Here is a 24,395-nt window from a genome sequence, read left to right as displayed (position 1 = left end):
GCTGGTTTAATCTGTGCAGGAGGGTGCTGTGTAATTTAACAATGGAATAAAGAACAAATTTCCTGTGGTCAGTATGTAAATCTTCCATACAATTTGTGGGCTAGATGATCTGAGTGTTTCCCTTTTAGATCAGAAAGGGTGTTCTCCTGACTTCTCCACCAATGTCATGTATTGCTATGCTGCATTACACTGCTGATACACGTCCAGGCATCTACTGCTTTGACCACGTGTCTTTTTATCACTGAAATCAAAACCAGTCTACTTTCCACATTTCACTAACGTCGCCAGGTAGGTCTGATTTCAGCTGAAGACACTTCAAACCAAATGCACAGACCCCCATCTGCCACGCCAGGCCCCAAGTGCCGTTGCTCACCCCCCGCAGTACAAAGTGGGGATAGGGCACTGTCACTCCAATCTGGTCGCATTTCACAGCCACGCCATACAGCTGAAGCCTCTACTCCGGGGGAAGGAAGTGGAGAAGCAGGCCCATAAAGTTGCAGCCGTTTCTGAGAAAATGTTTGCACCCCGTCGAGATGTTGTTACTAATCGTGACATTTCTTTAAGACTTTGTGGAAAGGTAGCTCATTTTAGTAGCAGTAACAGGTGATTCGCTGCACATGGTCAGGTACCTTACAGTTACCTCCCGCTGGATCTAGGGAGCATGGGCAAATTCCACAAGAGTTTCTCCGGCTTGCCCCAGAGTTTGAACACCCCAGACGCATGCAGCGGGAACTGAGCGTGTGTGAAATACAGTGCACTGACAGCTGTTGTCTCACTTCCAGGGCTGCTCCTCTGGGGCTCTTGGGGTGACCAGATATCAAGTGTGAAAAATCGGGACGGGGGTGAGTGGTAATAGGAGCCCATATTAAAAAAAAAAAAAAAGAAGAAGCTCCAAATATCAGGACTGTCCCTATAAAATCGGGACATCTGGTCACCCTAGGGGCTCTTCCTCTTGTAGCTTCTTGATGGAGAGGATTAGATGTGAGTGGCCGTGTCTGCAGGGTCTGTTAAGCTCTCCTAATCTTCTGCACCGTGGAAGCCTGAGCAAAACCAGACAAGCCCAAAATCTAACTTTCATGTCTGTATGTGCAGGCTGTGGGGGCGTCTGCAGAAGGGAAATGTGGAGCTTTGATTAAATTAGGCCGTAGAAATACCTGTCCCCTCCTGCCCCAAATGCTGATGATCTGATGGGCTCAGAAGAGAGGTTCTTTTTGGTATAGACACCAGATAAGAGATCCTTTTAAAGATCAGTCCTAACCGGCACTCCCCCATCTTCCCTCCTTGACTAACACTGCAGTATAATTTTGTAGTTTCAAACTTGGCTGACCTGAATTTGAACTCTCAAAGAAAACAAGGCATTATTAAAGAGATGCCATGGCTTTCTGAGGCCTAATTTTAGAGGACTTCTCAGAACTTTTCTCTCGAACGAGTTGTAGGTCAAAATGATAAAATCTGTGAGCTGCAGAGGATCTGAATTTCAGGATTTCTTTGGGTCTCTGGGATTCTTTCTTAGGATGATAGTCTTAATATTTGATCGTTTTTTGGGTGAAAACCCATTCTGTTTTCTCCAGTGCCACAACTGCAAGAGAGAACCAAGCGTCAGTTGGATTTTCTGGGGAAATTTTGGTTATTTTTCTGTGCCACTCCCTCGGATATGGGTCTGATTCTGCTACAGGTACTCCATGAATAACCGAGTGAGGTTCTACTCGCATGAGTAGGCCTGGTAGAGTCTGACTTTAGAGCGCTACCCGTCCCTTGAGCTTTTAACTAGCAGGAGCACTGAGCTGAAGCGTGGACTGGAGAGGAGAAAGAGTGACCAGAATGTCTTTTTGGGGTGTCTGGTTCCAGCTGTATTTTTTCATACAGTTTTCAGCATTGCCCATTGGTACGTCTCATAATATGTGGTGATTTCCCTGAAGTCCTGGCTCCCGGAGTCCTGGGATTATGTGAAAATCTTGGCTTCCATTTAAAAAATATAAGTCTCTAGCCCTTGTGGATGCAGAGAAAAGCTTGAAAATCTGACCCGAGCCTGACCTAAACATCCAAGCACCAGAGAGAAAAGAAAAAAGAATCCAAATGAATTTTTTTTTTTAAAAACATCTTGCGATATTTTAGCCAATCCCTTAATTTTCTGAGGGCAGGCTCGTGATATTTGAATGTCTGGGGTTGGAAATCCTCGCTTTACAGCAAGGGGCTCACTGGTAAATGTGATTTTAAAAGAAAACTCTGGTGTGATAGAAGACATTTTAGCCGCTTTACATCATTGCAAAGGAGACAAAATCACTAAAACAAAGCACCCAGGATGAGTGAATAAGTGCTGGTTTGTATTATTAATTGATTTAAAAAAAGAGAGAGAGAAATAGTGATCTATCAAACAGGAAGCAGCTGGCCTATCTCCTGGGTAGATGAGGAATGAAAGAATTCAGGGCCAATTAGAAAGCCGGGGGGGGAGTCAAAGTTCTTGTACACGATACGCTGCTTTTTCAATATTTTGGGTGAAAAAAATTATTTCTTTTGTAAATTTACCTTTTAACAACTGTCCAACTCCGATTTCTAATAGCAGCCAAAAGGAGCTGAATGTTCTCCACCCCCATCCACTTCCTGACACCGTGGCTCCTAGGATGGGCCGTGACTGGGGCACCAGTAATTCTAACAAGGGCAGCTCCCAGGCAGTCCGGCCTTGCCCAGGTCACTGGAATGCTACATGGCATTTCAAATGCCTGCTGGATTGTTTTATTCCATTCAGCTGGGGGGGTCCAAATGTTGCCCAGGTGCTGTGCCCCTTCACCCAGCGTGCAGAGCGGACCTGGAGAAAGAGGGCTGGGGTTCATGAGGCTGGGGCACTAGGGTGCAGGCCTGCAAAGTCCAGTCTGCTGGCTCGCTTGCCGTGCGGCCCTTGCATGTATTCCTGGCCTCACAGCACACGAGATAAAGCTCGCTCTCCTCCAGCCCCTGACAACACACAGTGGGCAGGGCATGGAGCCAGATGTATATGCTCAGACATGGAAACAGCCCTCCCCTATGCCCCTTTGTGCAGATTATCCTTCCCCCTTCAGGAGTCGCCGCGGGAGAGGGCTGCTGCCCTGTAGTCCTGTGTGAGCCTCCTCCAGGGGCAGCGTCTTTGGAAGGGGCATGGGTGCACTGAGTCCGAAGTCCCTCTGCGACAGATACCAGTCTGCTATGGCTGGGACAGCTTTGCCCTGAACCAGGCCATCTGCTTTTCAGCCCGAGAGCCTGCGTGCATCGTGCTCGTTCCGATGGATGTGCAGGTCATTACAGCTGCTGCTTTGGACACGCATGAACCTGCGTTCAGCGCTGGGTATCGGACGGGTGTAAATGCAGATAAAGCTATGGCTCTCGTGGCAAGTGAACGAGAATCACGTTAAACTGCGCTACGGGCATGTATATGACCCTTGCAGACTAACATCCCACGTAAATGCTGACAGAGACCCATTGGGATTGGCTCTTTCTCCTTTTATGGTGATTTTGACATCTCCCACAACATTTCTGGCCCCGGGCCAGGGAGATTATAGATGAGATTACAGCACGCCAGCTTCTCGGCGAGCTAGCCATCTTTCCCGGGGCTTTGTCCAGATGTCCCCTGATGAACTTCTGTAAAGATCTCAGCAGCCACCGATGTCTTGCTTGTCTGGATGTGCTGCAGGCCGGCCAGGCCAGAGTCGACAGACCTTAGCAGCAACTAGGGCACTCAGTGCTATGGGAGGGGGGAATCCCCCTTTGTTCTCAACATGAGACCCCGGGTGCCCACACTTCTGACAACCAGCCGCTCTAGGTAGGTGCCAGCTGAGCTTCTGGGGAAGTTGGTGGCAGAATGTGGGGGCTGGGCCCTTCTGAAAATCTGGCCCGGGAACTCCCTGTTTAGCAGCCAGAAGCCAGGGCCACGTTACCGTACGGACATCCTTCTGCGATAACAGAGGCAGTGCTGTGCTACCCGAGGGCCTGCCGGCTTTGGCGTTGCCCTTTGCATGTGTCAGAGAGCAGGACGTGGGCAGCCGTGCCTAGTGGTTGGAGCAGGAGTCCGTGGCCAGGAATCAGGGCAGAGGCCAGCTGCCAGAGCCAAAGGTCAGAGCCGAAGTCAGAAGTGAGGATTCGGAGCTCAGGGTCAGAGTGAGGCAGGCTGGGTCCAAGGCCGGGGCAGGGTTGGGAACAAGCAGGCACAGGAGCAATCGCAGCCATGGGCAAATGCTTTGAGCAACCACCGAGCTGCTGCTGGGCTTAAGAGCCAGTTTGCTGACTCTTCCCACCCGTCGGGCGGTGCCGCTAATGGGGGGGGGATCCTTTAGCAGTGGGCGGGCTTCCGTCCACCCACTTCCTGGATCCCAATAGGATCCCTCTGCTGACACAGTTGCCCTCTCTTCCCTTCTGCCACTCAGCTCCCAGGCAGGGCCCAGCAGCAGGGGAAAAAAGCTCACATTGGCTCCTGGAGGGGGTGGGACAATTTGTTTAATTGGAGATGGCAACAGTTGCTAGACAATTTTCTATCTATTTGCTTCCTTGGCATGAATAGACTGGTGATGACAAGAAGGCTAATAGCCTTGCTGTGTGATTTTATTGCAAGTCTTGGGATTTTGGGTGCATCTCTCAAACCCCAGCTTCTGGAGCCTTGGGATTTGGTGAGAATCTCAACTTTCATTTCAGAGAAAAATTTCTGCCAGGCCTTGTGAGAAAAGCTTGAAAACATGACTCAAATGCGACTCCCTAAACACTCAGAACCCAGAAAGCAGCTACAAAGAATCAACATTTGTTATTTTTAAAAATCTCATGATTGGGTTAACAACCCCATGATTCTGGGGCCTGACGCCTGATTTAAAATGTTTGGGGCTTGCTGTGCTGCATTCCGTGTTTTTACCTAGCCTCTGTGTGCACTTTATTTATGGCTACAGCCACATCAAGTTTCAAGTGTTAAAACCATTTGCAGATTAGCAGGGTAGAAAGGGGCATCTGACACAAGGTGTAACATTCCCCAAAGGAGTCATTTCAACTCCTTCAGACTCCTAAATACAGACTGCACTTGCTTGCAACTTCAAAGGGAGCAAAATCTGTACCCTGAGCCTAAGTGGTGCAAATTCACTTAATAAACATGTGAATAACAATAAAGGGTTTTAAACTCTGCTTTAACTGAAAATCTCAACTGCCCAATAATGATGGAGCTGTTTAATGAGGCCTCCCTAATTATTCTGGAACGACTGAACGGTTGTGTAAGTGATGGCAGGCTAGAGGGCCAGAAATGTTTTCTGTACCGGTTAGTTTTGTTTTTCTTGATTTCCTGGAACAAACTGAAAGTCTTGTTGCATTTTATTGAAGCCATTAATCTTCTGTCCCAATACGCTGGGTAGTTATCCAGAAAGAAAGGAATAAGAAATGAAAATAAGCTTGGAACAAAGATAAAATTCAAATTAATTTCATTGTCGACTCTCAACCCACACACTCTACTTTGGAACTCTTCCTTGTTCAAGGGGCTGCCAACACTCACTCGAACGTTTCCCGTACCGCCTCCCAAAGCTGCTGCATTCCTTGCCCAAATCCTTTCTGTGTGGGAATGGGCCAGCCCAGCCCTGCCCCGGGAGGGCATCTCCGCTCTCCGGTTCCCGCTGCAAAGAGGACACACAGCAGGGGTCTCTTTGGAAGGGAAGTAGCAGAGTGAGGTGATGAGGTTACTGGATGCTTGTATCAATAGCCAGCAGAGTTGGTAGCTGCAGTGAAAAAGCCAGCGGCATGGTGTCTAGAACCACGCGTCTCCCCTCTTGGGCAGCGCTGCCAGTTATCAGACTAACATCCGCCTCTCAGGCTGCACCTGCCGCTGTCCTCCAGCCCTGGGCATGCTGGTTGGGCTGCTCTCAACCCCAGGGCGAGCACCCACAGAGTTGGGGCGGGGATCCAGAAGAGAGGCCCAGGAAGGGCCCAGTTCTGCCCCCTGTCTGAGAAAGGTGCTGCTCAGAGTGAGGGAGGGTGGCAGAATCTGGCCCTAACATCCGAGGCAGGAGCGTAGCCCACACCAGTCGGGAAAGCCTCGATTCTCCAAGCCAGGATTCCATCGCCTTCGCTCCAGCCTGAGAATGGCCCAGCTCATGCTCACCATAAGGCCCCTTCATACTCGCAGAAAGGGGCCCTAAACCAGCTGAATCTGTCTGCCAAGGAATTCCCTTGGTATAGGGACTTCCCTGGCAAAGGCTGCCCTAGCCTGCTTCAGGTGCGAAAGGCCAGAGATTGGGGAGGTGCCAAGTGGCTACACGCCTCTGTGCTCGGCTCAGCTCCAGCACTGGGGGCTGTCTGGCCCAGTGATGATTCCCTAAGGGGCTGGGTCTCCTGTGTTTGTGGCATCTATGAGGAAGATTAATAAGACTGGGATTTTCCGCTTGGAAAAGAGACGACTAACGGGGGACATGATAGAGGTCAATAAAATCATGACTGATGTGGAGAAAGTAGATAAGGAAGTGTTATTTACTCCTTCTCATAACACAAGAACCAGGGCTCACCAAATGAAATTAATAGGCAGCAGGTTTAAAACAAACAAAAGGAAGTATTTCTTCACACAACACACAGTCAACCTGTGGAACTCCTTGCCAGAGGATGTTGTGAAGGCCAAGACTATAACAGGGTTCAAAAAGGAACTAGATACATTCTTGGAGGATCGGTCCATCAATGGCTATTAGCCAGGATGGTCAGGGATGCTGTCCCTAACCTCTGTTTGCCAGAAGCTGGGAATGGGCGACAAGGGATGGATCACTTGATGATGACCTGTTCTGTTCATTCCCTCTGGGGCACCTGTCACTGGCCACTGTTGGAAGAGAGGAAACCGGGCTAGATGGACCTTTGGTCTGACCTAATACAGCTGTTCTTATCCTGTTGCTCGGCTCTGTATCAGTTATTCTGTAACCCGTGTAATGCACAGTGTGAGATAAATTGTAGCACCAGTACCTTGGGCTGGGGGGTGGTTAGGCCTAAATGACCTTGTTACAAAGCATCAGAACAAATCTCTGAGCGGAGCCGATGTCTCTGAGTTAGGTTATTAATGACAGAGCTAGCTTACATATTACAGAGCTGGAGGATGGGGTGAAGTGCTGTGGGCTCTGGCTGGCAGTACAATTGTAATTACAAGGGGAAGGGATCGTCAAGGGTCAGTAACTCTGGCTGCTGATTGCGGGGAAGATCTGGGTCTAATATTAACTGGAGTCTCTCTTGTTTGTGCGCTGCAAGTTGAAACCATTCGACATCAAAGGACGGAGGAGCAGGCCGGGTCCAGCCGAGCCAATGAGGACTAATAGGGCGTGAGGTGAAGCCCAGCATTCCTGAGCAGCAGTAATGTCAGGGGACAAAGGACTCAGTCTTGCTCCTTTGACTTAGTTCCTGATGACTTCATTTTGGGGTCACTGAGGTAGGAGTGATTAAAAAAGGAATCCGGCGAGGCCTGTCTGTGGAAGGAATGAGTTTCCCTCAGCGATAGGTCCCAGGGTATGGATGGTTCCCCGCCGCACTGGAGATAATTTCACAAGACAACAAATATGCTCAAGGCCCTGCAGGAAGTGCTGCAGTGGGCAAGTGGGGACTGACTGGGTTTGGATCCTGGGTGTTCACCCTGGACCTGGTTGAGATCATAGGTGAAATGTGGTAGGTGGCTCCACCTTGTCACCTGAAGACATCCCTCCAAAGTCCAACATTGGCCCTGGGCATCCTGGATGGGATCTGGACCCCTGTGATAAAACTGGCAAAGCTCCCATCAGCTTCCGAGGGGACAGGATTCCCCCAGTGGCTTGTCCACACTAGATGTGATGTTTCCATTCTGCACACAGCCAAGGCCTGAGAGCCTGTGGTTGCTCCAAGGGGCAGTTCAGGGTGATGGCTTGGACTCATAAACCTCTCAGTGCTTTGCTCTCTTTCTCACATTAGTTGGATACTGTAAAAGCCAAAATCAGCTTAACTCTGCCATTCCCCACTTGCTTCTCCTCGCCCAGCTCATTCCCCATGCACTTTAATGCTCACTGCTCGCTCTGTCATGCCCGCTAGTTTCTGTCGTGAATGAGGTAGGGCGTCCCCCTTCCTCGTGACTGCTGCTAGTCACCCGTGGCCATGCCCTGCTCTTTCCAGCTACTGGCGCCCTGTCTGGGAGAGTCTGCATGGAGACTTCGGGTGTGGAAAGCTGGAGTGTAACTCTGCAGAGCACTAAGCGTCTATGTGGACCCTGCTAGTGCGTGCCGACAGTGCGGTGGTGCACATGGCTGTACTTGCATTTCAAGCAGCAGTAGGTCCGTGCAGGCCAGGGAACTGTGAGTACGTGGCAGCAGGCTCCACGCGGACAGGGAGTATGTGGCAGGCTGGAGGTGCCGAAGATGGACACCTTGGCTTGCCATGCACCATGTCTCCATGTGGACAAGCCCAAAGTCAGTGTCTCGGGTGTGAAGAAGCATGGGCAACCTTAACTTGGGCATTTCCTGGCTCAAACTGCAACTGGAGGCCGAGAAGTTCCAAAATAAGAGCCTAACTCTGAAGTCAGTGGCCCGATTGTGAAAAGAACTTAGAAACCAGCAGTTCCCATTGGCTTCAGTCGGAGCTTGGCACATCTGGAAGGGAGATGACTGACGTAAAAGCAGAGGAAATGAGGTGGCATTACCATAGCATACAGCGGTTGGTTAGACCATTACTGGAGTCTGGGTCCAGTTCTGGTGTCTGCCCTCTGATGCAGACGGTGAAAACTTGGAGAGGGTTCTGAAAAGAGCCTCAAAAACAATTTGTGGGCTAGAAACCTGCATTTTACCCCATTCGAGCCGTTGGGAGCTCAGCGCTTTGAAAAGTGAGGCCACATGATTTAGGTACCTAAACAGAAACGTAGGCACCTGGTTTTGAGAATCATCCCCCTGGTGTACAAAAGCAAAGACCTCAGTTTGCATCAGCCCGGGCTTGCTGTGGCACCTTCTGTGTGCGCTTGTATGAAGCTTCCTGATTAAAGGCAGTTTTATGACTCTGATAAAAGCCCATTAAAGGACTAAAAAGTGGAGAATGCCGTAAAGCACAGGCAGAAAGATTCCCTGTGTCTGTCTGTCATGCTGGCACAGAGGGCAGCAGCCCTGCGTGTCTGTCCTGTGCCTGGCTTGTCTCTTCCAGGTTTCACCAGAACCCGTGGACTTGCTCTGGGTCTCTCAGGTCTTTCCTCGATGGGCTAATAGACCTGGATTGTGCACTGTCATGTCTCACTGACAGATATCAAATGAGCTACCCCAAGCATTATCCCCACCGTTAACACAAGAGCTGTGTGCACCAGGCCAGTGTTGAATAGCCAGACCAGGATACCCGTCACCGTTTAATAGCTGTCTGCCTGTAGGTCAGCCAGGGGTTATTTGTCACACAAACCAGGTCTGCTCACACTCCAGAACTAGCCAGAGATTTTGATAGATATCGGTTATCTGCATGGGAAGAAGCAAATGTAAAGAAGAGAAATTGTCCTGACTTGGCAGTTTTATGGGCATCTGAGCACACGAGCTTGGATGGGGGCTGGGCTGGCTGAGCATTTCACTAAAAGCAGACATTCCTCTCCTCCACCCTAGGCAGCCTTCACGCCAGTGCAGCCCTCTGCTGACTCCCTGTGTCACCTTGGCCCGCTTCCGCTAAGGTCTGTAGGCTCCTGACTTCCACTGAAATCAGTGACAGTTAGGAGCCTTTGTGGATCTGGGCCTTCATCCCCCTGTGCCTCAGATCCCATCTATGCCATGGGGATAACAGGTCAGCCCTGCCTGACGGGTGTGTGAGAATAAACCAGGGGTGGGCAAACTTTTTGGCCCGAGGGCCACATCGGGGTTCTGAAACTGTATGGAGGGCCAGGTAGGGAAGGCTGTGCCTCCCCAAACAGTCTGGCCCCTGCCCCCTATCTGCCCCCTCCCACTTCCTGCCCTGTGACCGCCCCCCTCAGAACCCCCGACCCATCCAACTCCCCCTACTCCTTGTCCCCTGACCGCCCCCGCCCGGGACCCTCCATTCCTAACTGCCCCCCTGGGACCGCACCCCCTATCCAACCCCCAGCTGCTCCTTGTCCCCTGACTGCCCCACCCCCTATCCACACCTCCAACCCCTGACAGGCCCCCCGGGATTCCCACGCCTATCCAATCCCCCCTGTTCCCCATCCCCTGACTGCGCCCCCGCAGAACCGCTGCCCCATCGTACCACCCCCTGTCCCCTGACTGCCCCCCGGAACCCCCTGCCCCTTATCCAACCCCCCCGCTCCCCACCCACTTACCATGCCGCTCAGAGCACCAGGACTGGCAGCCACACGCGGCCCAGCCGGAGCCAGCCATGCCCGCACTGCCTGGCAGGAGCTCGCAGCCCCACTGCTCAGAGCACCGGCAGCACGGTGAGCTGAGTCTGCAGGACAAGGGAGGGGCTGGGAGCTCGCCTTCCCGGTCGGGAGCTCAAGGGCCGGGCAGGATGTTCCCGGGGCCCAGATGTGGCCCGCGGGCCATAGTTTGCCTATCTCTGGGATAAACACATTAAATACGGCAAGGTGCTCAGAGAGAAAGAGATCCCTCCCTAGCCTCTTTACCTGTCTGGCTTTCCTGTTGTCTGTCAGGACACACTGATGTTTGTGCGCAGTCAGACAGACACACAGGCTTGACAGGCTGGGATGGTTTCAGTTCCTTACCCCTAAGTTTCAGTCGTCAAGGAAATACTAACTGGGATTTGGTGTTTACTGGGTGGACAGGCATGGGAGAGGCCAATCAATTCCACAGTGGTGTGGCGCTAAATTGCTGGAGAAGCCGATGAGGGGCGGGCATCACTGTGACCTTTCATATCTGGCAGTAGCAGAGAACAGAACATGCTCACCTAGTCCCCCGGCTGGAAGTTGATTAAAAAGCCACATCTTTGTGAGATAACTTGTATGTTCCTTCATCATTCCCTGTTCCCTCCTCAGTTTATAGATACCCTGCTGCTGCTCAGATAGTCCACCTCAGATTCACAGGTGGGGTGGAGTAAGATTTTTACTGGGGGTGGAGTTTGCTGATGCTTGGCTTGCACATGAATGGAGAAGCCTGAATCTTGTTTCCACACAGAATACGCTTGCAGAGAGAGCAACGGTTTCCTTGTGTTGAGGTCAGCTTGCCTCAGTGCTGACCCTCCCCTTCATCGAGCAATAACACAGGGATCTAAAAACTTTTGCGGTACTTTTCAGGCTGGATAGAACTTTCTTTGGCAAGCTGCCATGGGTCACACAGCTGAGATGAACTCTGATCCTCCTCTTGTGCACAGCAGCCATGTGTCCCTGGAAACTGGAAACGTCCCTGTGCCAGGGCATGTCTGGGGATCCTTGCTGGTTACGTGCATTTGGTCCCCTGTCTCTGTGACCCCTGCAGAGTTGCTGCAGGAAGGAGCCTCTGTCCAGGGGAGCTGGTGAAACTGACAACAGACTGGTGGGGTGCGTGTGCATTTCAAGGCCGGTCACCCTCTGACACTCTTTCCCAATCCCAGCGGCAAGGCCTCTGAGTCAGTCTCCCCACCCAGTCTCACCGTCTCTCCCTGCAAGATATTCTCGGTAAGGCTACCAGCCTCCCTGTGGAAATGTAAACATGGGGCTATTTTAAGTGCTGGCAAACAGCTGGGGGAGTTTGTCACATTCCTGTTCCAGCTTCCACCGCGACATGCCAGCGACTGAGTGGTAAGGCAGATGTGTTTCTACAGGCAGACTCGTGGGCCGTGGCCTATGGGCAAGGAGGAGTAAGGGCTGAAAGATCTCTTGGGAGCAACATTGTAACAGCCCGCAGATCGGTATATGGACTTGTGACTCATGGGCCAGACCCTCCGCTGGAGTAAATCGGCCCAGGCATCAGTGGAACTCCAGCTGATTGACATCATTTGTGGATTTGACCTATTGACTCCAGTGGACTGACTGGCGGGGAAGTCTGTTGTAGTATAGCCCTGTCCTGTTTGACCAGGAGAATGTAAAGACCAAAGGTTCCCCTTTAAAAGGCGGGCATCTCAAGTGCAATTCCCCCTCTTCTGACTGTCCCTATTGGCTTTTCCATCCTCTGAGTGTGTATTCGAGTGTGTCCCTGGCCTGAAGGAAAGGCACTGATAGTAAATCTCTTTGGAGTGCTGCAGGGGGAGTGAGTGAATTCAGGTTTGGGGAAGAGTGGGTCTTCTGAACAAGCATTTCATGTCTTTCAAACTAGCCTCAGAGAGGAGTGTTTCACACAGACATTTGAGATATGACTTCAAGGAAGATGCAAGATACTCCTCAGTAAGGAAGCAGATTATGAGGAGATTCCCCACCTAGAGAAGAAAGAAACGTATAGCTGAAAATGCATCTTTCCATGATTAAATGTCAGGATGTACCTTGAATTAAAGACAAGGACCTTACCACATTTGCCAAGGGCTGGTCTACACTGGGAACTTACACCTGCATAGCAATTACACCCCTGAGAGATGTAGCGATGCCAACCCAACTCCTGGTGTAGACAGCGCTAGGTCGATGGCGGAATTCTCCATCCACCTATGTGCCACCTTTCGGGGAGGTGCATTACCTCCCACCTCCCATCAGTGTAGGTAGTGTCTATACTGAAGTGCTTACAACGTGCAGCTGCAGTGGTTTAAGTGTAGACGTAGCCTGACTAACAGTCAGGCTAAGGAGAGGATTTGGCGACTATCACATCCCATTGTGAGAACAAAAAGTGGGCTTTCAGCTTATTTACCCAATTGCACTGCCAGGGAGACCACGTGCACCTAATCTCTCCAGGATGGTAATGAGGTTATATATAACATGGTGTGATCCTGTCCACAGAAGTGATGATTTAGGCAGATCACTGTCAGGGCATTATTTTAGAGTAATATGATCTACTAACAGTCTGATTTGCTGTGTTGATGAGAGCTGAAGACTTCCGAAGGGTTCATTGGGTAGGTTCTAATTTCCTAATTAGTAGTGTATTCTGGAAGCAAGATTCATTCGAGCTGTCCTCTTCTTTACGAGGGGGCACCCTGGCTAAGGCTGTGTCCCTGCTCTCAGGCCTTTCTAAGCATAAACAGCGGTGCAGAAAAACCCTGGGAACATTTTTAAAAGGAAATCGTAGTAAATCAGGATGTGCGATTTAAAGGGTGCTGCTCTATCAGAGAAATGAGGTTTTTAAACCAGTCACATTCAAAACATTGAAACTGACCATGATCCCTTCCACATTCTTGGAGCACGAAGTGGTTTTGGTTTGCCTTTCGCAGGGCATGTCTACACTGCCCCGCAGTTCAGACTATGGAGATGTGAATAGCAGTGTGCTCCAAAGTGCTGCTCTGTGTCTCCCCTGTGTGGACACTGTGGACGTGAACTAAAATTAACTTGTTCAGGGGCTAAGCTTCAAAGAGCCAGCGGGCATTGTTTTCAGAACAGTGGTTCTCCTTGTAGATTCTCCGGCACATCTTGTTTTGCAGGCAGCATGGGAAGAAGCTAGCCTGAAATGGAAGGCTGCACTCTGTAGAGTAGCCCCTCTTCAGAAGAGGATTTTTAGCAGTACGGAGTTTTCAGTGAATAACTCACACGAATCACAGTAGCTACGGTGCAGCTAGCTTATGAATAGGACCCTACCAAATTCACGGCCATGAAAAACGCATCACAGACAGCGAAATCTAGTCTCCCCCTGTGAAATCTGGTCTTTTGAGTGCTTTTACCCTATACTATACAGATTTCACGGGGGAAACCAGTGTTTCTCAAATTGGGGGTCCTGACCCAAAAGGGAGTTGCAGGGGGGTCGCGGTATTGGCACCATTACTTCTACGCTGCCTTCTCAGCCGGGCGGCCAGAGAGCAGCGGCTGTTGGCCAGGTGCCCCGCTCTGAAGGCGGTGCCCTGCCAGCAGCAGCACAGAGGTAAGGATGGCAATACCGTACCAGGCCGCCCGTACTTCTGCGCTGCTGCCTTCAGAGCTGGGCGGCCGGAGAGCGGCGACTGCTGACTGAGGGCCCAGCTCTGCAGGCAGCCATGCGGAGGTAAGGGTGGCAATACCGTACCATGCAAACCTTACTTCTGCACTGCTGCTGGCGGAGGCTCTGCCTTCAGAGCTGGGCTCCCGGCCAGCAGCCGCCTCTCTCCAGCTGCCCAGCTCTGAAGGCAGGGCCGCCGCCAGAAACAGCACAGAAGTAAGGGCAGCCGTACCACAACCCCCCCCTACAATAACCTTGCAACCCCCCTCCCCACCCCGCACAACTGCTTTTTGGGTCAGGACCCTACAATTACAACACCATGACATTTCAGATTTAAATAGCTGAAATCATGAAATCAACCATTTTTAAAATCCTATGACCGTGAAATTGACCAAAATGGACCATGAATTTGGTAGGGCCCTACTTATGAATGACAGAAGGGGCATCTTGCTGTTGTCCGTGTGCTCCAGTTCACGTTCAGGAATTATTCTATAGCCCAGACTCTCTTCTATGCCAAGAGTTGCTTGGTGCAGGATCCTGGGTCCGGGCATGAGTGATAGCAGCCTAAAGGCTGTTTTCACTTGTGACAGCCAGCTGTGGCCCCCAAGGGACTGTACTGGGTTACAAATTGGTGAAACAAGGAGCACTCCACTCCTATGCTGGGTGCCGGCAGGGGAAGTTGGCACAGGAGCCAGCTATGCCAGCGCTGTATCCACTGAGAATTCCCAGATCCTGGGGCATTCTTAGCTGGCCAGGTGGAGCCAGATCCCAGCCAGGGTGTACCCCTGTTTTATTCCATTCCACAGAGATTCTTATACCGCCCTCACCCCTGTAGTGGCTGAGCACCTTAGGGGACAGCTGCTGGAGCAGAGGAAGAGAACCAAGCCCTTTGGAGACACCCCATGTGTAGCCTTAGGGCTTGGCAAGCACCCTTCCATGTTCCCTGCGAGAGCACTTCCCGCTCTTGCCGAGTGCAGTGTGGTTAACAGGCTGAGACTTGGATCTGCCATATGAGCGAATGGGTTTCTAGTCCCAGCTTGGGGAGCCCAGGAGGCCTTGCCCAGCACTGAGGGTTGTGCAGGGAACAGGATCATCAGCAGCAGCAGTAGGGTTTCCAAAAGCACGTGAGTTAGGTGCCTTAATCTGCTTAGGTGCCATTGAAAGTCCCACTCGGCAGCTGTCTGCATTCTGAGGTGCCCGAATTCCTTTGGGAATACGGCCGTTGTCCCCAGCACAGTGCACTTCCCCATGGCCAGTGAGCGCTGTGATGGGGAAAGCAGCTGTCGTGGAAGAGGAGGATCCGGGTTTGTGTGCTGGCTACCGTTGCCCGCTGTGTGTGGAACACTGAACGGGGCAATGCATGGACTGAATACACAGGAAATGCCATCGTGAGCCAGTTAGAGAGATCACACACCCAGCAAACCTGCCTGAAATACACAAAAGCGAGGAAACGGAAATTTAAGCCATCCAACAGTACAGACTCTCTGCTGTAATATGGATCATAAACATAATAGTACCAGCACACATCTTACCATTCCCACAAATACCCTCCACCACAGACGCCCTGTCGCCATGATTCTGCCTCCCGTTGTCCATTTGTCATGCACACCCCATTCCCAGATTTCGTTACAGGGTTGTGGGTGGGTGGTGTAGTAGCTAGGAGATGGTAGCCTGGCAAAGGGGTGTTACAGAATGGCAGTGAAGAGGTCTGATCGAAAGCTGGTATCTCTACGGGCAGAGTTAAGGGTGCAGATTTTTTGTGTATTAACTTCCTAGGTTTTTTTAATGCTTGAATTGGAGAGGGGTTGGACAGGAGGGGGCTACACCTCTAGGGGAGTGGGAGAGAAGTGCCGCTGCTGGCGGAGAAGATTTTATCCCTCAGCAGCTGCAGGTGAAAACTTCTCCATTGTAGGATAAGTCTGAAAGAAAAAGTCTCCAGCTCCTGATGGAGAAGGTTCTGCATGCACCTGGCCCCAGTCAGTCAATCAAGTTTCTGTGTGCCCAGCTGTGCTCAATCAAGGTTAGGTGCACAGTACATACATTTTCAGTTCTTGCATGAATCATAGTTAAAAGTGACCATCAGTCCAAATTCTGGTTTGTAAATAGCTGTTGCACAAGATCTACTCAGGACCCACTTCTCTTCCAAGTGCTGTGTGGTGAAACAATGTGTTTAAAGCAATATCTGTGCTGCTATATAGAGGAACCAAACAAACTGTAGAGAAAATGAAAGGACCATAAAAATCTCACCCGGTCTGGCATTTAACACCAATTGGCCACCTACTTTTAGGGGAAACCAGGAATTCATGACCCATTCCAAGCCCAATTTAAAACTCCGCCTTAACTATGGAGTCACCAGCCAGGAGTCTTCATAATGCTGAGGGATTTTCATGTGCTGCCAAAAACAAGCTAGACCATGTGAACCTCAGACAGGCAATGGCCATCGTCAACCACTCGTAACAGCCGTATCTGGACAGAATTTCCCGAGGCCAGCAAAAGGCACCTTCATGACCCAAGGAACAGTCCCCTGCCAAATTTCAAAGAGCTTCTGCAAACCATGTGAGTGTTAAAACTCTTCAGAAAAAGGTCAAAAGAACCTTTAATAGTGCATTTCTCTCCTTTCCCACCAGGCTATAGGAGGCATCTGTGTTTACACCTGAAGCGAGCTTTAATTAGGTTCTTCGTACAGATTGTCTGGATTATTTCAAAGCCTGCAGTAGATTTTGGATGCATATCTCAATTGCATGTTTGTCTTTGTTGATTTCTAGGTCCGGACTCTCTTTGTGAGCGGTCTTCCCCTCGATATCAAGCCGCGGGAGCTCTACCTGCTCTTCAGACCCTTCAAGGTACTGTTTGTCTGCCCTTCAGGGATCTGAAAACACATGTACTCCTCAGAGGAGCGTATTGCTGTACCTGACACACTTCTCCACTAACGTGGCCACGTCATTATATAGCTAGTGTCAAAAGGGGGTGCAAGAGATGTGAGTAACACTGACGAATGGCTGAGTATAGAGTGGTGAGAGGTGTCTCAAGATGTGAGCCAGGGGTCAGGAATAGATTTGGTCTTAGTTAACATATTCATTAGACAACTACCAATTGGCCAAAGGTGGGCTTGTGGGATGGGGCTCAGGAAGTCTGGGTTCAGTTCGAGGTCTTGCCATGGACTCTCTGTGTGCTATTGGACCAGTGGTTGGGGCCTGATGTTCTGTGGAGCTGCAAATCCCATTGACTCGAGTTGGGGATGCTCGGCACATCTGACAATCAGCCCTTCATTAATGTGTGCCTCATTTCCCCACCTGTAAAATGGGGGTATCGTTCCTTCCTTATGTCACAGGGATGTTGAGAGCCTAAACCATGAATGTCGATGATGCGCTCAGATACCGAGCTCTTTGGAGCCACAGAAATGCCTATTATGGGGTAGTTAGTGGCAGTGATGCCTAGTTCAAACCAGACTCTACTTTACACTGAAAACAAGAGTTCATCCTCTGCTTTTCAGACGAAACACAGCCTGGCCAAGAGTTTCAAAGGCCGGGCTCCTAAATCGATGTTCAGACATCTAACTAAGGAACTTGATTTTCAGACGTGCTGAGCGTCCAGCACCCACTATTGACATCACTGGCCACCGCTCAGAACTTTAGAAAGTCTGGCTACCTTCAGATTTCTGGGGTTTTTAAATCTTGGCCTGAGATCGAAGTGGGCAACATGTATTTGAACTTGTAATGCATGTGGTGTAGCACGATTGAGTGGTGTTTGGAGCTCATCGTACTGTACTAACGTAAAGGCAAGCTATGGGTGTAAGATTTCTCTACTATATTTGGTGCTAGGTATCATGATACTAAATATGCCAGGAAGCAGGAATAATTCAGGCAGTAAATAAATGACTACAGGTCTAGAGAGACTGATTAAAATAAAAGATAAAAGCTAACTCTGTATAGTGTGTACTCATTCTTGTAAGGTGTAAACACCAGTGGGAGAGGAATTATTTAAGATGGTCCAGGGAGGTCAAACTGAAAATAGTTAGATAATATTAAGGAGACAAGGTGGGTGAGTGTGATGGGGTGCAGTAGGCCCAGAGGCTCCCTGCTGAAAGCCTCAGGATCCTGCCACACCAATCCCAGGAAAGGAGAAGTAGAGGAGTCCTCCAAGCAGCCTAGAGTGGCTGCAGAGGGCAGCCAATCAGGGCCCAGGAGGGCAATATAAAAAGGAGCTGCCATGCAGCTCATACTCAGTTCCTTGCTGGAGCCAGAGGAAGGCAGATGGTGCTCCTGGCTGGCCAAAGGGAACTGCAGCACCATGGACAGCTCAGTGCTGGCACACAATGGTGCGTGACTGCTATACTTAGGGTCCCTGGGCTGGGACCCAGAGTAGAGGGCAGGCCTGGGTCTCCCCATAGGCCACTGGGGAAGTGGCTCACAATTAGACAATGATATACCTCCCAGAAGGGGATCTGAGCTACTCAATGGCCCAGCTGGGGTCCGAAGGTTCCAGAGAGGCAAAAAAACATTGCCTCCAGGGAGGAAGCCCTGGAGGTATGACCCGACCGAATTGCCAGAGCTGGGACTGTCTAAAGACTGCAAATACACCTGACCAGAAGGGGTGCTTGTGAGAGGTGGACGCCACGTTGTTACAGTTCATCTTTTATTGGATCAGCCTCTGTTGATGAAAGAGATAAGCTTTTGAGATAATATGGAGCACAGAAACATGTGGGCTAAAAGTATCTAGAGCAAGAGTATCTAGTACCTGTGGCCCATCACCATGGCATCTGAGAACCTTCCCTGTAAAATCCATGATGATTTCTTTGTATTGCGGTAGCCCCTGTGGTCCCAGCCAAGGTGGTGGCTCCATTGTGCTGAGCTCTGGACAGAACAGAACAATCCCTGCCCCCAAAACCCCACAGTTTAAAAGACAAGACAGACAGAGAGCTATCAAGCAATTTGTCAAAGCCCCAGTATAATGTTGGATGTAACAACCAGAACTGGCCAGGAATTTTTTTTGTCCGAACGTTTTTTAGTCAGAGATGCTGATTTGTTGAAACTAAAACTTTTAGCAGGAATGTACCGGGTTTACAAAACTTTGCTCATGAAGTTTCTCAGGTCCAGGATGGAATTTCTGGCCAGAGTGTGAAAGAGCCCCCAGAACAGCCAGTAACCCAGTGGGCATTCATCTGGGATGTAAGAGATACAGGGTGAGTCCCGCTCTGCCATTCTCCCTCATGCCAGGTGAGTGAGCTGGCCACCAGGCTGTTGGCCATTTTGGGGCAGGTCTCTCAATCTCTCCTGCTGGAGGCATAATTAAATGGTCATTGGGCCAGAGAAAGCAAGACCGTGATTGGCTCCATAGGCTGATGATTAGGGTGCTCATGTGGTAGATGGAGAGTCAATTCCCTGTGTTTCTCACATTCCAGGTGAGCAGCCTGACCATTAGCCTGTAGAGTCAGTGTGTGTCTCTCTCTCTGCCCAATGAATATGAAATATCCATACCATGCTGTATAACAGCTCCAGTAGGAGAGGTCAAGAAGCCCACCCTTGAATAGCCCGGTGGTCAGGCTTCTTAACTAGTATATGGGCAACCCAGATTCAAGTCCCTGCTTCCAATCGGGCAGAGCAGGGATTTGAACCAGGGTTTGCCACATTTCAGGGTAGCGCCCTGACCAGGGGCTATTGGCCACTCTGGGTTCAGGCTCTCCCTGTTTCATCCCCATGCAAAAGGGGGGAATGTTTTGAAATCTTGCCAAGTTTCATGCAATGAGAAATCTATTTCCACTCCAGATCTATAACAACTCCTTTCCCCACCTACCCTCTGTCCAGCTGCCAGTCAATGCCCTTCACTACCTTTATTCACCCCAAGTCCCCTCCGTCTACCCACCCTGGCCCCATAGGGAAACACTCCATCTCACTCTAGTTGGAGGAGTTTAGAAACTAACCTGCCAAATTGTGAGAAAGTCCCATCCGCTGCCCATCCTTGCCTTCTATGCATGGTTTGTATAAGAAGGAGCAGCTACTGACTACATCTGAGCTGTACACCATGCCTGCACTGACCCCTGTGAAGGGGTATCAAACCCTGCACCAGCATGGGAGGGGTTAAGGAGCTGCTTTGGGCTGGAAAGTCCCAGCCTTCCACACCTGCCGCCAAGCCAGGGCTGGAGGAGGAGTTAAAAGGAGGGAACTCCACTGGGATGGGGGCAACTGGCTGTTGAGCGCCCCAGCACCCAGACAGAGGGCTGGCAGCCAGCAGTGCCTCTGCCCTTGTCAAAGTAGGACAAGAATCCCCTGGGCTTAGAAGGGGAAAGGGACTGACTTGCATTGGGGACCCAGTGGACTCTGGGGTGGACTGCGATGGTACCAAGGCCCTCGGGATTAAGAGAAGCTAGTATCCTGATGGAAGCTGCCTTCAGGTTTTCGTTCTCTTCCTTTCCACCTTTATTAAACCTTAATCCAGTGTTGAGATAAAAGTAACATCAATGGTGTCACAGGGGAAATTTGTACCCCAAAGGCATTCAGAAACCAAGAACAATCCTTCAGTGTTTTAGGTGAAAACACTTTATTTAACAAGCAAATTGAAAGAACTAGCAGGAGTCCCCTTCAGCATAAGCCTATATGCAGTTTTCGCACATCAGCATTGATGTGGAGTGGTCAGTGCATGCAAAGTCACTGTGTTCTCCACATTGTTTGCACTTCTTCTGGTCAGCAGTCCTTGGGCAAGTATGGCAGCATCCACTGTCGAGTTTGCCAGATGCTCCAGTGGTGGCTGGTTTTCAATGGTAGCCAGGGGACAAGAGTGCTGCTTTGATGGGCATGGTGAGATGATGGGTATAGAAGATTCTTCTCTTTATACGTGCACCTACAAGTTCTTCTCCTAGACTGATAAGGAACAAGGTGTTTTCTTTTTCTTGGTCAACTGTGGTGCCAAATAAGATTGTCACTGATCCAAACAACGAAATTTGCAATGCCAACAACATCAAGTATGTTGAAGAAAAGAACCATTGACCACTTATTTATCTTGCGCCTGTAGGAGTGCATTCTTGCAAGATGGTCCATGTTAGCAGCACCACTTTTAGTGTCCGTGTAGTGGAGTATTATGTGGGAGAACTATTTCTTTTTTGGTCTCCTTCTACAACCTAGTCATGATGCATCATCGACAGCATTATTATCAACTTGCCCTTCTTTGGAACCTTGGAAACCAGGCTGAGTGGCTCAGCAAACCCAAATCCTAATGACCGTTATTCTCTGCTGTCATGTGGATGCATCTTATTGGGTATAGTCTGGCTTGTTCCATCAGATTGTTCTAACGCAGGTCACATTTTTGTTGAGTAGAGCTCCACCAGTATTCAGCTAGCTGAAGAAATTATCCCCATCTATATTTCTTCCAGGCTTATACCAGGGCTGACCCACAAGCTCCTCGTTGTCTGTTCATCAAATTTGTCTTCAATCAATGGAAACAAGGTCTTCCTTTTTTTAGAGCAACTCTCAACGTGATCTGGCACTAAGTCACTATCATATAATATGTTGTCATCACACGGTAACTTTCAGGATTGCAAATCATTTTGATAAGGTCAGAAGCAGAATACTGTGCTGATGTGTTTGCAATCTTGAATCGTGCAACTCAAGAGTCTCCTGAGTCTGGATTGTTTGGAGCACAATACCTAGACAGAAAATCCCCTGAAGAGTATTATGAAAAGAGAGCCAGCATCAGTCCGCTCTGTATGGAGGATACCTGACAAGCCTGGATCTGAAGGGACCAACCTCCCTGGTGTACCTTCTATATTAGGATGCCTGTATACAGCAACCATTGTCACTGCCATTACAATATAAGATACTCTCACTAGAAGCAAATGTGAACTACTAAAAAGAGAGAATAACAGTGCAACACATTTGGGGGTACTTGTGTACCCCACATACCTTTTTTTTTTTGATACAGAAAAAAATCTTTTTCATGTTAATTTTCATTTTTCTGAATTGTGGGTCACTAGTTCATGAGTTATCGCAAAATGTATGTTTGCCGGGTACAACATAGCCCTCCTCCACATTCGTGGGGGTAACAACTCAGCTCCTAAAGGGGGCACTCTGCAAAGGACAGATTTGTGACAGACCCTCTATCTTTTTATGCACACTAATTGTGTGTGTGTGTGTTGTTTACAGCATTTCCTGTACTGATGGTATAACCAGTGAATCCCTGTTTAAATTGCCCTTCATCCATTTTCCACTGCCTGAGGGAATTTTGATAAGTGGGAGTAGGGTGACCAGACTGCAAGTGTGAAAAATCGGGACAGGGGGTGAGGGGTAATAAGTGCCTATGTAAGAAAAAGCTCCAAAAATTGGGACTGTCCCTATAAAATCAGGACACCTGGTCACCCTAAGTGGGAGACTCCTGGAGTCTTAAATTCCTCCAAGTAATGCGGAGGACACACATTGTATATTGGAACCCATGGACACAGAGAGTTTCTCTTGAATCCCAAATTCTGAGTTAGTGTTTCCTGTTTGTGATTTATTAAACTAGGAAATAGCCCATACAGTGTTAAAAACACGCCTCTCTTGTTGTTTACTGACATTTTAAACTCAATATTCAGATTTGCGTATGGTTTTAGACAAAACGGCTGAAGCTTCACTGTGAAGCTGAGGAAAGTCCATTAATGTGTGTGTGCAGCACCTAGCACAATGGGGTCCTGGTCCAAAGGAGTAGGGTTCCTAGGTGCTACTTTAATGCCCCTAATTAATAACAATGTTAATAATATTAAAATACTTTGCCAGACTTTGGAACCCAGTAGCCCCATCCGAACCCATATGCTTTGCTGAGCTGGGGAAATACCGCAAAACAATGTCTGCAAACACTGGACTGAATTTTTAAACAAACGAGCTTCAGCTGTGTTTGCCCTTCCTCTGTGCTCCCCTTTCACAGCTATGCCAGCAAACACGCTGATTGGCAGGAACGTTCACAGAAATAGCAAACTGTCCGTGAATATCGCACGCTATTTGCAGAAAGCCTCTTTTGGCTTTATAATCCTGAGTACTTTCACTGGGTCCCTGATTCTAACAGCTGCACTCCTCTGCTCAGGGACCAGACATACACTGTAGGGGAGGTGACAGGCGAAAACTTATTCACACGGAGTTGGATTTTCAAAAGCACCTCAGGGTGCTGGACGTGCAAGACCCATTGACTTGCAGCGGAACTTGCGCTCCTAACTCATTCAGGGGCTCTTGAGAATCTCACCAGAATCTATTTGATGAACCATTGCATATAATGAATGCGTACAATCAAATCCCTTGGGAATGTGGGAAAAGAAAGTGGTGAAATGTAAATAAATGACGAAGTATGAGTCAGTCTTTAGCAGAGCTGGGGCGTATCCGAATGCTCCCCGAAGGGCTGAGCTCTGTTAGGAGGCACAATGAGAGCTGCTCTGTCGCTCCGCAGTGCTATGGAATTTATCAGGTCACATTTTGCCTGTTGCATCATCCATTTCCCCAAGAAAGGCTGCTTCATTGATCATTTCATTCATTGCCCATAGACATGATGAGAGACGATGTTGCCGCATTTTTTTCCTGGCAGAAGATTGAGAAGCTATTTCAGTCTCCCTGATTACATGGGCGGTCCAAATGCTGCACTGATTTACATTTAACTGCATGACCATGTCACCTTTAACCCTCTCCTAACCCCGCAAGAACTGAATCTGGGATATTGTCTCTTTTAAAATACAGGGCCCTATTATCCACATGAGGATCACACTTCAAATATCCACTTAGCAATACTATGGAATACTGTGGAATTCCAGATGCTGGGATAATCCTAACGCGCTTTCTGTCGTTTCTTATTTAACTTCGGTCTTAAATTAGACCCACACAAAATGCGTATTTCCAGGTATAAGGAATAATTGGGCGCAGGAAGTTGGCTCCAGCTTTTGCAACTAGAAGAGTTGTAAGCACTTCTGTCTCATAGCTTAGGCTCTTTGGGCTTGGCGAAGCTGTGCTTGGCACAGGCCCTGAGGTGGCGGACAAAGATGGCTATACACCAGTTCAGCCCCTGCAATAATTTAAAGCAACACCCCTGTGACATACAAGGGGACAATCTAGACTAATGAGTAGCTGTGTCCAGAGGTGGATTATGATTTTGTGGGGCCCTGGGCCAGAGCAAGTGGGGGGCCCCTCCCCACTCCTTTCATCTGCAGTTGTCCGTCCCCCTCTCCACCTCCTCCCTCCCACGCTCCTGCGGGGGAAATGGGGCCGGGGCGCGGGGGCTTTCCCTGCTCTGCCTGCCCAGTGTTCGTGCCGGGGAGCGGGGTTGGGGTGTGGGGGCTTCCCAACTCCGCCCGCCTGGTGCTCCTGCCACGGGCGGAGCTGGGCAAGCACCCACGCCCTGCCCCTGTTCCCCGGCAGGAGCACCAGGTGGAGCGGGACAAGCCCCTGTGCCCCAACCCCGCTCCCCGGCAGGAGCACCAGGTGGAGCGGGACAAGCCCCTGTGCCCCGACCCACTCCCCAGCAGGAGCACCAGGCGGGCAGAGT

General features: G+C 49.8%; 1 protein-coding gene across 2 annotated transcripts in view; it reads left to right on the top strand.

The window, feature by feature from the left end:
• RBPMS (RNA binding protein, mRNA processing factor) overlaps positions 1-24,395 on the top strand; it is a 142,692-nt gene that overhangs the window by 16,835 nt on the left and 101,462 nt on the right. For both annotated transcript variants that reach the window (XM_074950384.1, XM_074950385.1), the window contains exon 2: positions 16,670-16,747. In XM_074950384.1, the coding sequence (XP_074806485.1) occupies positions 16,670-16,747 (78 nt within the window). The remainder of the gene's footprint in view (positions 1-16,669; positions 16,748-24,395) is intronic.

The sequence above is a fragment of the Natator depressus genome, chromosome 4 (assembly GCF_965152275.1).
Source record: "Natator depressus isolate rNatDep1 chromosome 4, rNatDep2.hap1, whole genome shotgun sequence".
In the NCBI taxonomy this organism is placed as follows: Eukaryota; Metazoa; Chordata; order Testudines; family Cheloniidae; genus Natator; species Natator depressus.
Note: the sequence above shows the minus strand (reverse complement) of the source record. Positions and strands in the feature narration are given on the sequence as shown.